The sequence below is a fragment of the Canis lupus genome, chromosome 5 (assembly GCF_048164855.1).
Source record: "Canis lupus baileyi chromosome 5, mCanLup2.hap1, whole genome shotgun sequence".
NCBI lineage: Eukaryota > Metazoa > Chordata > Mammalia > Carnivora > Canidae > Canis > Canis lupus.
Genome location: NC_132842.1, coordinates 20504121 through 20523900, shown reverse-complemented (window position 1 = coordinate 20523900; position 19780 = coordinate 20504121). Strand labels below are relative to the sequence as shown.

The following is a 19780-nucleotide window of genomic DNA, read 5'->3' as shown; positions in this document are numbered from 1 at the left end:
TATGCCTATACATTTGATGTTTACTCAGTCCCTGAGAGAGAGTTCATTTGCTTCATGAAAAAAGCAGTTAGGAAAAGTTGCATTAGATGTGTTTTATTAAACACATGTTTTATAAAAGTACAGGATTTTTATTTAACCAGAAAGCCTGGATCAGTTAAATATGGAACATAACTGGGAAGATGATACAAAATAATAGCATCTACAGTAAAAAGCCACTACTATTCATTAGGTGGCTTTGTGTTCCAAGTACTGAGCACTATTTGTGATATTATATCATATTACCTCTAATGCTTAAAACAGTCCTACTAAAGGACAAATTGTTCTCTTCATTTTATGGTTGAGAAATTAAATCCAAATGTTTAATTAGCTCACAGGGGAATATGCAGGTGGTAAATGCATAAGATATGAATGGAGTCCAGACTAATGTGAACTTAAGGCCAATGTCTTTCTCCCTAAAAGGTGGAAAGAACTCTTAGAGAAATATAACATATGAGATGCAAAATAGCACAATCGGAATAAATTTATCATACAGTCATCACGATCAGAAGTCGATGAAAAGTCGGTGCCATATAAGCAGTATTTGGAACTTTAAAGGAAGAGAGCCTTACTGACTGCCCCACTGCCGTAATTTCATATGAGTCTCTCATGGTCTTTTTAGCATGTGGGCTCTTGAGACCCACAGGGGAGGCTGGCACTTGCCATATCTCTAGCCTTCTGTGATTTTCATAGCATACTTTAAATGTTGCCTGTAATGGGGCTTACATTTGTTTTGTCCTTGAGGATATTAGAAAACAAAAACAAACAAAACAAAAAATTAAGAAAGCAAGCAAGCAAGCAAGCAAAAATTCTGGCCTTCCCTCTTTAGTTTCCACAGAAAGGAAGAACCCTGAGTGTGCACGAGAATTTACTAGGGCCAGAAAACAATTTCCTTAATTAAGTTATTTTGCCTACATACTGGCAAATTAAAAGTCACAGGGCAATATGTGTGTTGTGGTTCAAATTTTAACTCCTAATAGGTGAGATTTCTTACGTTTTTATTCAAGAAATCCAAGCAACAAAATTGCCCTTTTCTTATTTTGAGAGGCAATGAACCGTTTCTGGTCTAAATGTTTATGTTCACAAAATCAGTTCTGCTCCAATTAAATAAACAAGCGTACTCACCTTCACAAAGCTGTTCTGACACTGTCCATCACCACTGGGGATTCGGAAGTTGTTGTCAAAGCTGATCTCCAACTGCTTACTTTCGTGAGTAATGACTGTCCAGGAACATCTGCTATTCTCAGGAAAATTCTGAGGCCAGTGAGGGGATCTGATTGTACCATTATCTGAATGAAGTATTCCCCCACAACCTGAAAAAATGTCATGGAATAACTCATTAATTTGAGAGGAAAATAGCCATTGTAGTAGCCCACTACTTCCAAAGGAGACACATGTCTAAATATGAGATTTCAGTTTATCTTTCCTTACAGATGAGTCAGTGGCCTTCAGGGCAGGTATAAAACAAGAACTCTCAATAAATGTAAGATGCACTTGATCCAGAGGAAGTTTCAGCTGTTATTGTTTTGTTACACTTATATTAAACTCACCCGAGGCCACTAATCCTTGCCATAAGGAGGATAGACTTCTATTCTTTTTCAAACAATGGCAATATTTTTTTTTTTTACTCCCCTTGAAGCTATGTAGTATCTGTGAACCAACAATCCCAAGTTCTGCATTTTATTATCATGAGCACATGAGAATACAGGGCTACACTCATTTGTAATTTTACTCTAACATACAGGACAAGAGAAAATGACTGATTTTGAGGAGAAATTCTTCTGTTAAGCAATCTGGTTCACTCATATTGAAACACTGATGGATGAAAGTAAATGACATAGATTGAAAGAAAGTCTCAAATTATTTTATGCTATTAAAATATGTAATTAAGAGAAGACAAATGGAAAAATATGAATTCAAAACAAAATGAAGTTAAAGAGTATTTCTGTATCTTTTGCTTTTAAGCCCTTGGAAAACCAATGGTATACCTGAAAGTCCCCTCTGATTTCAACAGCAACCAGTGATTTAATGAGAGAAAGTCTGATCCATTCCACAAAAACCTTCATAACTCTGACTTTTCTAGAAAGAATTGCACTGTGTGGTACTGCAAGGCTTTAAAGAAATCCTGACTAAAGTATCCAATGTGAATTCTTATATTTTCTGAGAATTTCCATGAAGTTCATATTTTATATGCACAAAAGCTACCTTTTTGAAATCAAATCTATTTTATTTTGCCACATACAGAGCACTCATTCTAAATCACAAACCTTGTCACTTTGCTGCTCAAAACTCTTCAATGGCTCCCCATTGCTCAAGGGACAATATAGAAGACAAGGCTCTTTGTGGTATGGACCATTTAACTTCCTGCTCTCAGTTTCCCACTCAGCATTCTGCCTCCCAGCTCCAAATATTCCAAACTATTTGTGATTCCAACACATATTGTCTATTATTTTTGATTCTCTGATTATGCCATGCCCTTTTGCCTACTTAGGCAACATGATGAAATGTTAAGATCAAAACTTCTGCGCCCCACTATCTTTATTCAAATCCTGACTCCACCAATTATCAGCTTCATGACTGAGAAAATCATCAACCCATTCATCCTCAGTTTCTATCCACACAAAATAGAGAAAATATGTATAGATATTGTATCTTCCTTATGAAGTTGATACATGAATGGTGAGGGTAAACGTTCCAAGTTAAGTTTGACAGAGAATAGATAGAAAATGCATACTTATTAAATTAGCTAATAAATTTTTAAAAACACATCAATTTAAAAAGCGCAGAGAATGTTTATTTTACCTAAAGTCTGTGTGTTCCATGTAGCATAAAATCCACCATTTTGCACAGAATGGTCCGAGTTAAAAATCACCACTAGCTGGTTGGAACCAGACTGGATTGTCCTGGGGTTTGAAGTCCCACAGTATTGTCCTATGATGGGTGATCCAGGAGAACCTCCATTCCTGACAGAGACAGAATCCCAAGCACAGGTTGCATGGTCTTCAATATCAAAGTCACTAAATGTCAGCTGCAGGAGGAAAAAGAAATAATGAGGTGCTCCGAGTTGTAAGTGAGCTTAGCTACCTAGAATCAGATACTTTAGACCCTTAGAAAAGGTCCCCTCACAAACTCTTTTGTTTTGTTCTAATTTATATAATTTTGTATATATGTCTCTTATTTAACTCTCCCCTGCACTCCTCTTTTTTTTTTCCCTTATTGGGGCTTCTATTAGAAATTTGAGAGGGGATATTTATCCTAGAACTGTAGTTACTGGAGGACCTCCTCAGTCCAGTGGGCTGGGATGGCAACTCATAACCAGAACATGATTACACCTCCCTCCTGGATGGGAATATCTTCTACATATACTTCTCCTATGCTTGCAAAAGAGATTTATTCAGGCACTGTACACTTGTAGATATCTACACTCTAATGACATTTTGGGCAGAAAATGAATTCATCACAAAAGCAAAGCCTATTCTAATAGCTTGCTTATTAAAAGAACTCTGTTTCCACACCAGACATGGTATTTTTGTTGTAGAAGAAAATCAGAACTTACAGTGATGGTAAAGCCTTGTGGTGCTTCCAACAACCAGGAACAATGGGTCAAGCTGTCATAAGAGGCTGGATAGTTGGGGCTTGCAATCACTCCACTCTCACCCAACTGTATTCCACCACAGTCTGAAATTAGATTTGTAATCTTTTAAATAAGATACAAGAAAACAAACAAACACCTCTGCAAAGCCAAAGTAAGTAGGTCTTACAGCCATCATAGGATTCTTAAAAAAGCAACCAATGAATAGATGAAAGTAGATAAAAGCAAAGGAGAAACTGGGTAGAAGATTAGAAATAAACAGAATCTCATGTAGTGTTAATTAAATAGAATCACACAGTGAAAACAGGATCACATTTAGTACAAAGGAGAGGAATATAATCTGTACCACAAATGGAAAATAATTAGATGTGCCTATAATAGACACTCTGACTATGGACAAAGTAAATAAGCTTCTTGAAAAAAAAACCAAACAAACAACAGGCTAGCAAAAACAAATACAAGCTGGAAGAATATAATCCATACCATAATGAAAGAATTTGTCATTTGATGAGAAGCACTTATACCTGTAGTCAGCTATCAAAGTATATATTAGCATAGCAAGTTGAAGACCAGATATATTTTTAAAACAGGATTGTCTGATTTTCTGCATGGATAATACTGCTTTCTGAAACCTGGCTCTCTTCTTTCAATCCAATAAAGAAAAATCAACTGGCAAGATTATTGCTCAATCTTGCTCCCTCTCCCAATAAGCCATTTGATTATAACACAAAGAGATGTTAGATAAAACTATAACCAAAACATACTTTGATTCATAGCCAAACTTAATAGAAAAAAAGAGGATTTCCAAAATCTATAAAAAATAAGTATCTTCAAATTCTGAGAGATAATCTCAAACTGAGAATATATCAGTCAGAACTAAGATGTAGGCCCCAGAGGTCAGGGTCCAAGGTCTTGATGACCATGAAGGAGAACATATGGCCTTGGATCCCCTGGAAGGAAGGGCTGGAGTTGAGACTTTAATATAACATTAAGAGTCTAAAAGAACTGCCATATTAGTGAAAGGGACTAGAGAAATTCTGATGGCTCAGCTCAGAGAAATGCTGTCTATCTTGGGCTAAATTTTCAGATACAAACTGAATGTCACAGATGCAAATCCAAAACAAATCATTAGTCAATAATATCTAGCAATATGTTCAAAACACACATCATAGGCAGGTAGGGTCTATCCTAGAAATTAAAAAATGGTTTAACAAGAGCAAAGTCTTTCAGTATATAATTTATCATATTAACATATTAAAGGAGGAAAACAGAAACATCTCAATGGATGCAGAGAAATTATTTGATAAAATATTACATTTATTCAGAATTTTAAAATTGTATACTAACAATTGAAGGGACTTTCTTTAATCTGACAAGAAGCATTTATTAAAAACCTAAAAGAAATCAATATATTTAACAATGAAGGGTCACATGTATTCACATTAAGGTCAGAAACAAGTGCTATCATCCCTTCCATTCAACATGATAGTGGCCTAGCCATTGAAATAAGACAAGAAAAAGAAATGAAGTTTTGGGGCCAAAAGAAAAACAGTATTATCACTTGTATAAGATATGATTGTTTACACAGAAAAACCAAAGATAATCTATGACAAAATACCAAAACTAATAAGAGTGCAGGAAAATGTTTGAGCTAAAGATCAATGTATAAAAAATTTAAAAATTCCTAAATATCAAAAAAAATTCCTAGATATCAGCGACAATCAATCAGAAGATATAATTTAGAACATCTCATTGACATTAGCAACAAAACCAACAGCTACCTAGAAATTAATCTAATGGGACACCTGGGTGGCTCAGTGGTTGAGCATCTGCCTTTGGCACAGGGCATGATCCCAGAATTCCTGGATTGAGTCATACATCGGGCTCTCTGCATAGAGCCTGCTTCTCCTCCCTCTGTCTATGTCTCTGCCTCCCTCTCTGTATCTCTCGTGAGTAAATAAATAAAATCTTAAAAAAAGACATTAATCTAACAAAATACATGCGTGATCTTTATGGAAAAAATTATTATTATATTGCCAGAGTATGAGAGCTTAATCACATGTCTTACCTGTAAAAGAATACTCTGCATGGAATCCAACATGTTCTACATGTTCATTGGTGACAAAGTGTATCCATACCTCAGGATAAGGTATAACCAGTGGCACTATAGGTTTTGAAGGTCCACACAGTCTCCACATCAGAGGCCCATCAGCATTACCTGAACAAAATAACACACCAAATGCCATTACTTACAAAGCTTTTGAGAAATACATTCAATGAGTTCAGTAGGAAGGTATTGACACACATTGATATTTTGATTTAGTAGCAGACATTTCACAAAGTTCCTTTCTATCTTCATCAACTGCAAAAGCAAGAGTCCCTTCATCAGGATAGAAAAAAAAAAGAAGCTTTTTTTGTATGGGCATCTTTCTCTATTTTGGGTACCATTTTGTTCCAAATCGTGTTTTCATAATTATTTTAGATACCTAAACAGATACAATTAATTAAAAAAAAAAAACATTTGGATGTGCCTTTTTTTTTAGGGAGTAAAAAATATAATGCCAACAGTGACAAAAGATAAAAGTGATAATTATCTAAAATTTTAATGATTTCTTCACTGCATTTAATCAACTAAAATGAATAGGATATCCAGTACTCGGGCTAAAAACTATCAGATTTTGAGCTGAGTATTTTATGACGGTTAATTTGATTAATTTTTATAGAATACCTACAGAGCTCACAATTAATCTGCTCTTTACTTATTCTGTCAGACTGACATCATTGATTTTTAAGTACACAAAATAGAGTATTTTAACTGATCTAAAATTGGGGAATAGAAAGAAGATTGCATTGAACTGGCTGAAATTTGATATACAGTTGTTCTGCTTAATTCAATAGCCAATGTTTTGTTTTGTTTTGTTTTTGTTTCTTGTTTATTTAAATTCAAGTTAGTTAATATGTGGTATAGTGCTGGTTTCAGGAGTAGAATTTAACAATTCATCACTTACATGTAACCCCTCATGCTCATTCCATCAAGTGTCCTCTTTAATGCTCATCCTCCATTTAACCCATCCACTCCATCCATCCCCCTCCAGCAACCTTCAGTTTGTTTTCTATAGTTAAACTTCTCTCATGGTTTCCTTCTTTCTCTGCTTTTATCTTATTTTTCTTCCTTTCCTCTATGTTCATCCAATTTGTTTCTTAAATTCCACATGAGTGAAATCATATGAAATTTGACTTTCTCTGACTGACTGATTTCACTTAGCATAATAACCTTTAGTCCCATCCACATGTTGCAAATGGCAAGATTTCATTCTTTTTGATGGCTCAGTAATATTCCATTGTGCATATATTCCACATCTTCTTTATCCATTCATCAGTCAACGGACATTTTAAGCCAGTGGTTTTGAATCAGGTGTCAATGGTGAGGGGTATCAGAATCACATAGAGAACATTCGCAAACAAGTTCCATTTCTCTCATAAGTCTTCTCTATCTACATCTTCTCTACCTTCATCTACCTACAAGGGCCCAGATGATTCTCCTGCTGAGTCCCCTGGTCTGTGACCACAGACTTTATCAAATTCTCCTTGAAAATTCTGTCCACTCCCTCTGTCTATGTCAGCATTGATTCACTTCTCAAAGTCAGCATTGATTCAATAGCTGCCCTAGAACATTGCCACCAGCTCATTATATTGGTTTCTGCTGCTTTCAGCCTCCTTTAAAAAAAAATTGTGGTAACATGGAACTCAGTGAACCTCAAATAGCACTGATGATCTACAGTGTTACTTTACTTCTCTCTCTCTTTTTTAAATATTTTCTTTATTTATTCATGAGAGACACAGAGAAAGAGGCAGAGATATAGGTAGAGGGAGAAGCAGGCTCCTTGAGGGGAGCCCAATGTAAGACTCAATCCCAGGACTCTGGGACCACATCGAGACACTCAACCATGGAGCCACGCAGGCATCCCTACTTCTCTTTTTCAAACCAGGAAAACAGTGTCAATGTAACAATGGAGGCAATTTGATGGATCACCCATACCTCAACTAGGAGAAAGAACTAAAATGGATTCATCTCCTATGAAGGGAAATTTTTAAAAATTCTTAAGAGAATTATGGTTCACCAAGTAAACCTTAATCCACTTCTCATGAAAACAAAGACAAATTTGACTCCTTTGGGGATAATTCCCCAAATAGCTTCCATGTGCTTCTCCATCAGGTACACTGCAAAACTTGTTTTGATTTCTATGTAGAACTCCTGTAAATTCAGGAAATCACTGATACATTTCTGACCATGCTAAGTTCCAGTCTTTGAGGAAAGAAGTCTTGAATAGTAAAAGATCGAGGGAACCACCTGAATTCATTAAGTGACAGACAAGGGGTGTCTGGGTGGCTCAGTCAGTTAAGCGAGTCCAACTCTTGGTTTCAGCTCAGGTCATCATCTCAGGGTCATGAGATCGAGCCCTGTGTCATGCTCTGTGCTCAGCACAGAGTCCGCTTAGGATTCTTTCTCTCTCTCTCCCCCACTTCTCCTCTCCTCCCCTTACCCTCTCTTTCTCAAATAAATAAATAAATCCTTTAAAGAGAGAGAGAGAGAATACAGATAAGCTGAATCTATCCTGAGTGTCTCATTTCAATGAAACATAGAGTCTACTTGCAAACTCTGATCCATCTTGCTCACCATTCATAGGGCATGTTACCTCAGCTGGCTATGCACAGAATTACAGCTTTTTCTGACCAACATTCTTTTGGATTCTATGTGCATATATTATAGCCCCTTGAGTCTCTTTGTTGTTGGTGGCCTCCAGGTATAAGAAGAATACTTTGGATAAATAGGAGAACATGTTCCCTGATTGAACTCACCCACTCGGAACTCAAGGACATCAAACTGACAGTCTTGGTGACTTTCCAGGTAAAAATCTTCAAAATGAATGTAAATAGATGAATTTCCCTGATTTGGATTGCTGAGAGTCCATTCACAGTTTAAGTTTCTTGAGTAATTACTGACTCCATTATAACCAGGAGAAGTAAAGTTTCCTTCAGGGAAATGCGTAAGGGACCCACCACATACTAAGGGAAAAAAAGGAGGAAGAGTTAAATTCATGCTATAACAGGAGATACAAGTAATATGATAATAACTAAAATAACAGCAGCAAGATTTTTATTGCTTTGATTTGTTTTTCTAGATAAAGTTCAGATTGTAGGTGAAGGGCTGGCTCATGCATACAGACTATGGAAGAAGTTTCTGTGAGTTTGGAAATATGTGTAAAAATAAACACATAGTTCCTGTAGGAAATTTCCTGTTATTTTCCTATAGGGTAGATTAGGTGGATTTAAGGGTTTGGCTGTGCATCAGTTTCTCCTAATTTAAGCCTATTATTCATTAATATTTAATTTAGAGAAATAGCTAACCTACAGTAGTGGTCTCAATGGCTTCTCATTAGCAATTCTCCACTTGAACCAAGATTTAATTGGATCAGACAGATAGAATAGCATTATAGTGCCAAGGAACTTGCCCCTTTTCATATGGTAATGAATGTCCCTTGTATCAATGAAACAACTTAGAGGTATTTTAAAATATTCAGTTCCACTCTTTCTAAAATTTAAAACTCTTAGATAATGCACCAATCCAGAAAATAGAATATTTAGGCTAGAAAGTACATATCCTACTTAATTTTTAAATACTCTGTATCAAATATGAGCCCTTATTCATTTACACTGGAAAAATATGTATATATATGGATGACTGAGAAACAATAAAATCCGGTTGTCTTCAACTAAATTACTTATGGGGAGCCAGTTACCTTCTTACAGGCAGAAGGTCTCTCAGCACAAAATAACTGACCAAAGACTGCGGAATGGGCAACCAATATAATGGCAACACTGCATGGAATTGAGCTAGAAGCTCTCCCAATTGCGTTTTTAAGTTTTTTAACTCACAATAGAAGTTTTCTTTCTCAAAATAGAACATTTCTTTTTTCTGACAGGCATGGGGTTTCCCTCCGGTTATGTAAGTTTGCCTTATGTAGAAGATCCCAGGTGTAATTTTGATGAGATCAAAATTCTGCTCTTCTGCTGTTGGTAGTAGCTATAGGACATCTGCAGTGCCCACGATTAAAATAGGTGCATTATAACATATTACCTGCATCTTCACTGGATGTGTAGGTAGCACTGAAGCCTCCAAATGGCCTGGATCCATCAGTGAAAAACACGACTTTCATTGTATTTCCTGAAGATTTGATCTCACTGCTTGCGTTCACACTACCACACAGTTTCTCTAGCTGAGGTGAGTTATTTCTAATGCCATTGAATATCTATTAGAAAAATAGTTTAACCTTTAGTCACACTGTCCATCTTGCTGAGTATTTCCTAGAAGATTATATTCACAGCCCCAATATATTTCCTTAGAAGGAAACTCTGTGCCAACATGAATTACTTAACAGTATGGGCTCCTAGCCCAGTGCCACAAGCCACTATGTTACCCGGAGCACATTCTGTGGCCTCAGGGTCACTTCACTAAAATGAAAGTATTACAGTAATGCCCTCCTGCCATGTGGTGACAAATGAAAGACTGCAATACTGTCTGCAACTGAAAACCGTGCTCTAAATGTAAATTAGATAGGCCAACACACTTACATCTTAGTTCTCAGAGTTCACTGATGGACAATTTTTCTTAACAATGTCTTAGGACCTTTGATATTTGGAATGAAGGCTTAAATGTTAGTCTCTGATGATTTGAAGCATATAGTAACTCAAATATCTTAAAATGCCTTGAAAAGTAACTTTAAAAATCAATCTCAATATCAGCATACTAGTTGTTTCCTAAGTACTTATGAATCCAAAGCCTCAATTTTCTTATTAATTTGAATTTTTAAAAAAGGGATGAGTAGTGCTGACTCCAAAATATTAAACAATAATTCTAGTTATGCACACAGTTCTAATAGTTGCAAAGTATTATTCCACTTCTGTTCAAAACCAGGGTGTTTCAGCATGTCTGGTTGTCACAGTTCAGGAAAGATCCAGAAGTAGCTGAATAATAATTGACTGATTGAGTAATTGATATTCCTCTTTTTAAAAAGGATTTGAATCACTCATGATTAGAAATAATGATTCAGAGTTTGACACTAAGAGATACGAAGAAGAATGCACTCCATAACAAAAGATGGGAGCTTTTAAATTTACTATAATTGATCATTAAATTGAGCTCTGTGAGGGCTTCTGTTTTAAAGTGTCTTCTGACTCACAGGACCAGATATAGCATTTCCTATCACTTACTGAGCACCAATAAAATGCCAGGCTCTCCTAATAGCCTACTTATATTACTTGATCCAATTAGCACAATACCCTCTCAGACATATAACATCATCCCTGCTTTCCAGATTAAGACAGAATTCAGAAAGGCTATGTAATTTACTTAAGTTCAAAGAACTAGTGATAATAAAATTGGATTTAAAGCATCCCCCTTACTCCAAAGTCTGAAGTATTATATAAGGAAACAGAAGATAACAAAATTTCAACAATACTGAAAACAGGAATGGGCAACATATTGCCAGAATCAAAAGGGATTATCAGCAACTACAGGGTAATGGAACATGTCGGAAACTATGATCAACGTCTGCTCTGAGCTTGGAATCACAATGACTGACAATTGTTCAGGCATCCATTTATCACATGAACTGCTGTTAGAGGCAACCCAAGTGCTGTTTCTACTTTCCTCCTCCACTCTTGTTTGTACTCGGAAACTACAACTTCCAGAAAACAATGGGATATGAAGTAGGCATTGGAGATTCAGCTCTGAAACTTGCTATATGCAGAAATAAAATCAGGCTCATAGCTCACTGTAATGCAAGCTGGATGGTGTACTTTTGCCTCTTCTCCTTCTGGACACAGTCAGATAAACAGCTGGGTTTGGAGGGATTGTATGCTTAGGGGGCTGGATACAGTATTAATCTAGAAGCTGTGCACTTAAAGCTGCCTTCACTCAACCTGTAGATCTCAGGAAGCTTCCCTTCTCCCTCTCCTTTATTCTTTTCTTTTCTTTTCTTTTCTTTTCTTTTCTTTTCTTTTCTTTTTTCTTTTCTCTTCTTTCCTTTTCTTTTCTTTTCTTTCTTTTCTTTTCTTTTCTCTCCTTTTCTTCTTTCTTTCCTTCCTTCCTTCCTTCCTTCCTTCCTTCCTTCCTTCCTTCCTTCCTTCCTTCCTTTCTTTCTTTCTTTCTTTCTTTCTTTCTTTCTTTCTTTCTTTCTTTCTCTTTTTCTCCTCCAGCCCCCACTTTTTTTGCAAGAAGTTTTCAAAGTAATAAAATACAGGCAAAAGGCCAGCCACATCCCCTTATTTACAACAGAGTGAAGAAGAAACAAAACAAACATGGAATCTACAAAAATACATTTCAAAGAAAAAGAATCTGGACATGATATTAAAGGTTCATAAAGGAAGTTAATTCTGAAAGTTATTGTTGGAGCTTTAGCCTCTCCAGGAGAAAAGACCTGTAGATATGACATTTGTAGTTTCTCCTAATTAAATGGCCAAGTCCCTCCAACTCAATGAAGACCATAACTTGACAATCCCATGCATACAAAGCCTCCATGCAGTATTTTAGTACTTCTTTCTCAAATAGGAATAAACAGTCAAGGGTCATTAGACATGTAAGCAAACACCAATCAATATATACAAATAAGAAACAGGAATTTGAAGGAAATGGACCACAAAAGAAGCAACATAAATTTCAAAATTATGATTAATATATTTATATACATATGTGAATATATCAAATACATGTGATAATTTAACTATGTAGTGTATTCAGAGAACAATGATAAACTGAGGGTGATTCCAGGCATATACCTCCTCAAAACCTTATCATCCATATCTACTTTCTTATGGAAATACAAGAACATATGTCTTACCAAAAAAAGGAAATGAACCAAGACAGAATAATGCACATAGCACAGAGTCAGGTGTCCAGCCCAGGAGAGGAACAAAGGGGTGTACAAATTTGATGGGAAAGGGAACGCCCCACATGACAGCTGGCATCCGGCTTGCAGCTGATGGAGAGGGCTTAGGGAGGATATTGCTAAGGAAAATGAATGAACTGATAGATACGCTTTACTATACATGGTGGGGAGGTACTCTTGGGGTGAAATTGTGTGGAAGAATTTGTGATCTGTGCATAAAAAGCGAAATGCAAAAAAGGACACAATTATTATTATTAATCAGAAAAAAAAAACAAAAGGAAATGCTACCATAGTGCATTGCTTGGTTAGGTTGGAAATGACATCTGTATAATCACAGTAATGCAAACACTGAAGAGCAATTTAAACAAAATCTGTGACATATATATTTTGGGAGGAAACTGGGGGAGTCTGAACTGTGCATAGCCCTATGAGCATTTGTGGTGTGTGTGGTAGGGGTGGATTCTGAAAAGAACTAAATCCTCATCTTCCATAGTTGCATGTGGACAGAGGATGTCTAAGAACAAAAAACAAAGAAGTAGCAGAATAGGAATTTTATTTTGAAATAATGACATACATACCACAAGAAGTAGCTAAAAAGTTGAAAGTAGATGCCTTTGGCATCTATGATTCAGAGATAGGGAAATGACAAGTAAGATGTGATTCAAAATTTGTGGTTGTTGCTGTAAATTCTATTTTATTATTGGAGCTCTGAAACTATGACTGTTCATATTATCTTTCCTATAGAGCATGTGAAAATTCTACTGGTAAGATTCCTTTTTAAAAAAAAAATTTATTTATTTATTCATGAGAGACAGAGGGAGAGGCAGAGACATAAGCAGAGGGAGAAGCAGGCTCCCTGTGGGGAGCCTAATGTGGGACTCAAACCCAAGACCCCGGGATCATGCCCTGAGTGAAAGGCAGACGCTCAACCACTGAGCCATCCAGGCATCCCTACTGGTAAGATTCCTAATAATCATTATATTCAATATGATCTCAATTATGTAAAGAATTTCAAAGGGAAATAAACTGTTGTATACATCAGCATTTTAGCAATGGGTGGGTGGGAATTTCAAGTCTTTTTTACATTTTTTAAGTTTTGAACTCTCCAAATTCTGTTCAATAGGCATTCATTATATTTATAATCAGAAAAATAGATTAAAATTAGTGTGCAAGTAAATTTATGCCACATTTATTATAAATACGTAATATTTTATTGCCAAGAAAATGCATTAAAACATGGTATACTTGGAGTGGTTAATTTTTTCTACTTCATCTTTGTTTCCATATATTCAGTGAAGGGGCACCTGGGTGGCTCAGTCACTCATTACTATGATTATACAGATGTCATTCATATAGGATACCATAGGGCCAGTTGGGCTACTGTAAAGATTTGGATTTTCCTCTGAGTGAGATGAGAGGCCAATAGAGGATTTTCAAGGAGAGCAGCAAGATGTGATTTACATTTATCACCCTGGCTGCTGTGTGGAGAATGCAGGGAGACAAGGGAGAGAGTAGGGAGACCAACTGGAAGCTACTAACTAAACTATGTGAGTGGTGATGGCTATAGTAGTGGATGTGGTTAGTATTTAGATTCTGGATCTCTTTAAAGATCTCTTTTAAGACATCTTAAAGTAGTTAGATTCTGGGACTTGATTATGGATGTAATATAAGATGTGAAAGAAAAGACTCCAAGACAGAAATCAATGTTTTTGACCCGACCACCCAGAAGTTTGGAATTGTTATTGACTCAGGTAACAAGGATGGAGGAAAAGTTGAGTTGGGTAGAGAAATATATTAATATTAATGTATGATTAATCCAGTTATACATACTTGTCATTTCAGTTAATGATCTTCGTTCTCATTCATGGATCTTTTTTGCTTTCCTTTGCTAAGGGAAGCTAAGAATGCTGATGACATATCCGAAAGCACTTGACCTTGGCAACACTGAGGGCGGGCAGCACAGGTTCTTCCAAAGGAGTTGCTCAGCACCACTGGCAGAGAACAGTAACTCTGCAGGACCACTCAATGGCTTAAAACTTTTGGTGATGGCTTGTTCTGTGACTCTGGTCCTATTCAACTATGTGCTACCCACGGGCTTAACTCTTCTCCATTAACCCACTTTTGCCATGCACAATGATTATTTGCTCTTAAAATTTATCTCACCTATGACCTTGATGTATGTGGTGACAACAAATAGCCTCTTAAAACAGGTTTTACAAATATTATGGCAGTTCACTACGCTTCCGTTCTATCTAAAATACTTAGAATTTACCTGAGGTACAGTTGCATGGATGGGAATATTCCTGACCTAGTTTTCTGACTATGATTTATAGGTCAATAAACTCCTTCAACAATGGAATGTAATATCCCTGACTGCAAAAGACACTTACTGTCACATGCTCACTGTAGCAGGATGGATGAGCTTCCAGCCTTAGGTTGTTAAAAGTCAGAGTGATCCTCCTTCCTTCCTGCACCATGATCCTCCACTCACAGACCCGGCCATGAGGATTTGGGTTTGGGTAGTTGGGAGAAGTAAACGTTCCAGTAGGGCCCTGTAGCTCCCCACCACATGCTGAAGGGGAAGAAATTAAAAAAAAAAAAACTTCCAATTCAATCAAAATGATACCTTCCACAAGAAGTGTTCTCCAAAGTATTTTCTTTAATATCCTACTGGACAAAATGATTGCTCTTATTTATCACTATACGCATATGAGGACTTACAGAGAATGTTTATATTCACTTCTTGTCTCTAATACTGAATATTTAATCCATGATTCCATGGATGACAGTTCATCCACTGGCAGTCCTGTTATAATCATAGCCCAAGAAATATGAAAGAAAAATAGGTAGAGTAATCCCAAGAGTCAGAAGACTCAGAAGATGAGAGTAATTATCCAGTTTTTTCAGATAAAATCTATATTTCACTAATGTCAGGACATTTGAAAGGTTGATTCTGATGGCTGTGGGGCTATTGGACTGGCTTTCTTTTTTTTAAAGATTTTATTTATTTATTCATAGAGACACAGAGAGAGAGAGAGGCAGAGACACAGGCAGAGAGAGAAGCAGGCTCCATACAGGGAGCCCGATGTGGGACTTGATCCTGGGTCTCCAAGATCACACCCTGGGCTGCAGGCGGCACTAAATCACTGCGCTACCGGGGCTGCCCTGGACTGCTTTCTTAAGATATGTAATGCATATAGCTCTCATCCCATAATATTTTCCAAGCACTAGTTCCTTTCTTTGGTAGCCTGGATTACAGTTGTGATTTTTCTTTACTGATGTGACTATATGGTTAATGTCTGCCTCTCAACTAAAGTGGAAGGTCCAAGAAGATAAGGGTCATTTTTTTTTCTTCAACTATTGTAACACCAATGCCTCACACAGTGCCTAGCCAATGTAGGTGCTCAATTTATACACACACACACACATTTTATATATATATATATATATATATATATATATATATATATATATATATATGTAATTTTCTTTTAATTTTTTTTTAATTTTTATTTATTTATGATAGTCACACAGAGAGAGAGAGAGAGAGGCAGAGACACAGGCAGAGGGAGAAGCAGGCTCCATGCACCGGGAGCCCGACGTGGGATTCGATCCCGGGTCTCCAGGATCGCGCCCTGGGCCAAAGGCAGGCGCTAAACCGCTGCACCACCCAGGGTTCCCTATATGTAATTTTCTTTAATGAATCAGTGAACTTACCTTCCATGCTGGATTCAAACCGTAGTCTAAATCCTGAGGCAGTAACAGAACCATCTGTGACAAACCTGACCAAAGCGACATTGCTAGAAGTGTCTATGCTGTCAGGAATGGTGTTTCCACAGTATCTGCCCAATAAATTTCCTGCGAGAAGCAAATAACTAATTATGTATATGTCCAGGTGATTGATTTTATTTCACCTCTACTTGAGGTGTTCTACAAGTACAAAGAAAATAATAAAAGACGAGACTCTGCCAAAAAGAAAAGCTAACCTCTATTAAGAAAAGCAGGGCAAACATGAATAAAATCAACATATTCATATATATAAAGATGTGTGACAAAAGCTGTAACCAATTAGGGCAAGGACATCTCACACAATGAGGGAGCTCATTTGGTTAGAAATGATTCCAGGCAACAGAGTCATGAGTGTCCAACTCATGCATAACCCTCTCTCTCCTTACCTACCAGGATGCTCCTCAAAGAACTAACTGCATATGACACTGGAAAGTCTCAACAGGAAGAGGATGCCTTCTCAATACAGTGCTCTCTCAGTGTGATCTATAAGGTAAAACTATATAATTACACCTGGGGCTGTAGATACCCACCGATTATGAGTAGACTCCAGGGAGAGAAAAGCTGGAACTGCCCAGACATGACTGCACTTCTATACAAAGGACAAATGTCATTTTGCCTTTCTTGAGGTAAGGACACTTCAGAAGCTGAATAAGAGTGCAGAAAAATAAACACCCCCAAAAGACAGCAGACATATTTTACTGACCAGAGGTATGATTTTCCCAGATCTCCACAAAGTCTTTTTCACAGCCAGAGGAATTCTGAAGGTGAAAATCTTCAAAATGGATGGTGAGATAGTGTCCTGAGGGACCCTTGAGATGCCACTCACAGAATGAGTTGTCTCTATATGGAAGTGTTGGATATCCGCTGCTTTCAATGATACCACTTTGCCCTGTCACTCTTCCCCCACACTGGGCTGCAGAAAAGAGCAATATTCTGTTACGGGGGATTTGTCTTTAAAAAAAAAAATTAACCAGCACATTCAAAACTTTTAGGTGCCAACTGAATATAAATTCACATTTTAAAAATTCTGAAAATGTTTAGTGTTCCCCTTATTTGAAATCAACTATTGATAAAAAGAGAAACAATACCACAAGTCCAGTCCAATAATGGGAAATGGAAACTGACTGGCATATTCTGTAACATCACATTAATCCTCTCAGGATGTAAGAACTATTAGTTGCAAGGAAGTTTTATTCCAAGAACCAACTGATAGATTGATAGGGCCTGCCTACCACCCTGTGTCTGCGATTCTGAAGACTGAGGGTCTGCTCAGCTGGAAGGGGTACGGTGTGTGATTAGCGATGCCTGCCCTTACTGGTTTAACTATCAAATGAATATTTCACTGCAGTAACTGGTATCTCAGGGCCTGGCAAATTACTACTCAGTTCTTTTTTTATCAGCTGGATGTGATAGTTAGATTGAATTATGTACAATTTGCCTTGGGCTATAAAATGACCTATGGTATAGGTTTAATGTTGTTACTAGTAGGCTTTCCAACTTTTTGGTCATATTAAATATGTTTGGTCAGTGTTCAGACCCACCAGATACTAGATTCTATGTAATTATGGCCATAATACAATAAATCTTCAGTATGCATGTGTATTGCTCATTTTTTAAAGTAAGGAAGTCAAAGCACTAAGGAGACATACTTGTTCTTATCTAGTGACTGACTTGGCATTAGAGACTTAGGGGAAAAACATTATCCACTAATGATGAGTTCAAAGTTACTGTTCTAAATATAGTTATTTGATTGTATTTGAATAGTAAACACTTTTACCAGTTAAGGTGATACTATAGAGATTTCATGATAAGAGAAAGAAACAAAAATTTAATTGAATACATTTTCACAAACAAGTCAGGAAAATACAAAATATTCAGGTTTATTAAAAAGAGTGGTTTGAAATGGAAACCAAAATAAAATTTTAAATTGATAAATGACTTTGGTTTTAAACATTTACGTCCCCTAATTATCTCTATCACTAAGACAATCATTAAAATTAGGCAGATAGAAAAACTTCTCTAAAACTGGTATGATTTTTAAAAGTTTTATGATAACTAGTCTGTCAGAACTTTCTTATTAAATACAAAAAATGTTGTTACCTATTGCATACTTGATCTTGAACCCAACCTGAGTGGAGCTGTTGTCAGATCGGAACCTCAAATACATCACCTCTCCTGAGGACAACTGACTGCTGGGCAAAGATCTCCCACAGAGCTTGGCAAGTAATGGTGCATTTGAATCAACCCCATCACGCAACTCAAGGTAATTGGATACACAGCTAAAGTAGAAAGAACATTAGTTTAATATATAAAGTCAGTCACTTTGACATATGTTAAAAATAAAGACTTCACTAACTTTCTCTAAGAGCAATATTAAATCATAATTTTTGTAGAAGACACTATGACAGTCATTTTAAGTGGTGTGTCACTTCAGAATCTACATAACATTTTTCTAATCGTACATTCTTTGGTTAGTAGCTCAAAAAGGCAGGTTTTACATGTACCGCATCAAAAAATGTTTACTTGTCTTCCCTCTATATTTTGTATTTATTTTATAAAGATAAAAGTCATTCTCAAATTAATGCCTAGGAATCTTAAAAACAAAACAAAACAAGTATTTTGTCTTACAGGATGATAGGGCACATTTCACATGACAAGGACAAACTCTCTTGACAGCTCTGCCACCCAGGCTAATGGAAAGTCTACGCAGGAATTTTCTGTGTCCATAAAGTGTGTAAGTATTTACCCAATATTTCTGAAGAAAGTCAATCAGCCAATTAATACTTACTGAGTGGCACAGCGGCATTATATGAGGTGCCCATAAACAGGAAAAGTTCTTGTACCTGAATTTTGTACCATACACATATTCTTGCAAATGCATACATACTTTTGTTAAACAAAGAAAAATTCAGGTGTTGTTCTGTTTTTTCCTGTCATTGTAGTTATTCTCTTTGTGTTCAACAGTAAGACTTACTCCCTGGTTTGTAATCCCTTAAGAATTCTCATTAAAGACAGACTGGGAAATTGTCCTGTACTTGCTTTAGTCCTTTCTCAGACACTGGTGATCTAGTGTCACGTAACACGAATTTCCATTTGTTAAACAGATATTTTATTATTTATGACATTGAGTATGAGCCTGGGAAAATATTCATCTACCAGAGACACTATATTTTTCCTGTGAGGGGAAGAGCGGATAACATAAATCTCAAACAGCCATCCTCATTGTCTCTTGGAGGATGTGTGTGGTGTCAGGAGGGCCAGCAACTGTGTACATAATCTGCTAAGCTCATAAGAGAGTGGCTAGTGGGCAATGTTTTCAGACTCTAGGTGTAATGCATGTCCCTTCCCCATTCCTGGATTTCCTATGCTGAAAAAAGCAGAGAAAAAAATTATTCTCAAAATAACAGCTAAAGAA

The 19780-nt window shown here is 36.6% G+C and overlaps 1 protein-coding gene across 1 annotated transcript in view; it reads right to left on the bottom strand.

Moving 5' to 3' along the window:
- Positions 1–19780, bottom strand: part of CUBN (cubilin) — a 265984-nt gene that overhangs the window by 64701 nt on the left and 181503 nt on the right. The window contains exons 45-54 of the mRNA XM_072825664.1: positions 18466–18644; positions 17069–17278; positions 16294–16434; positions 14967–15148; positions 9768–9939; positions 8489–8695; positions 5697–5846; positions 3593–3714; positions 2839–3064; positions 1162–1349 (exon numbers count right to left, since the gene is read on the bottom strand). Of these exons, the coding sequence (XP_072681765.1) occupies positions 1162–1349; positions 2839–3064; positions 3593–3714; positions 5697–5846; positions 8489–8695; positions 9768–9939; positions 14967–15148; positions 16294–16434; positions 17069–17278; positions 18466–18644 (1777 nt within the window). The remainder of the gene's footprint in view (positions 1–1161; positions 1350–2838; positions 3065–3592; positions 3715–5696; positions 5847–8488; positions 8696–9767; positions 9940–14966; positions 15149–16293; positions 16435–17068; positions 17279–18465; positions 18645–19780) is intronic.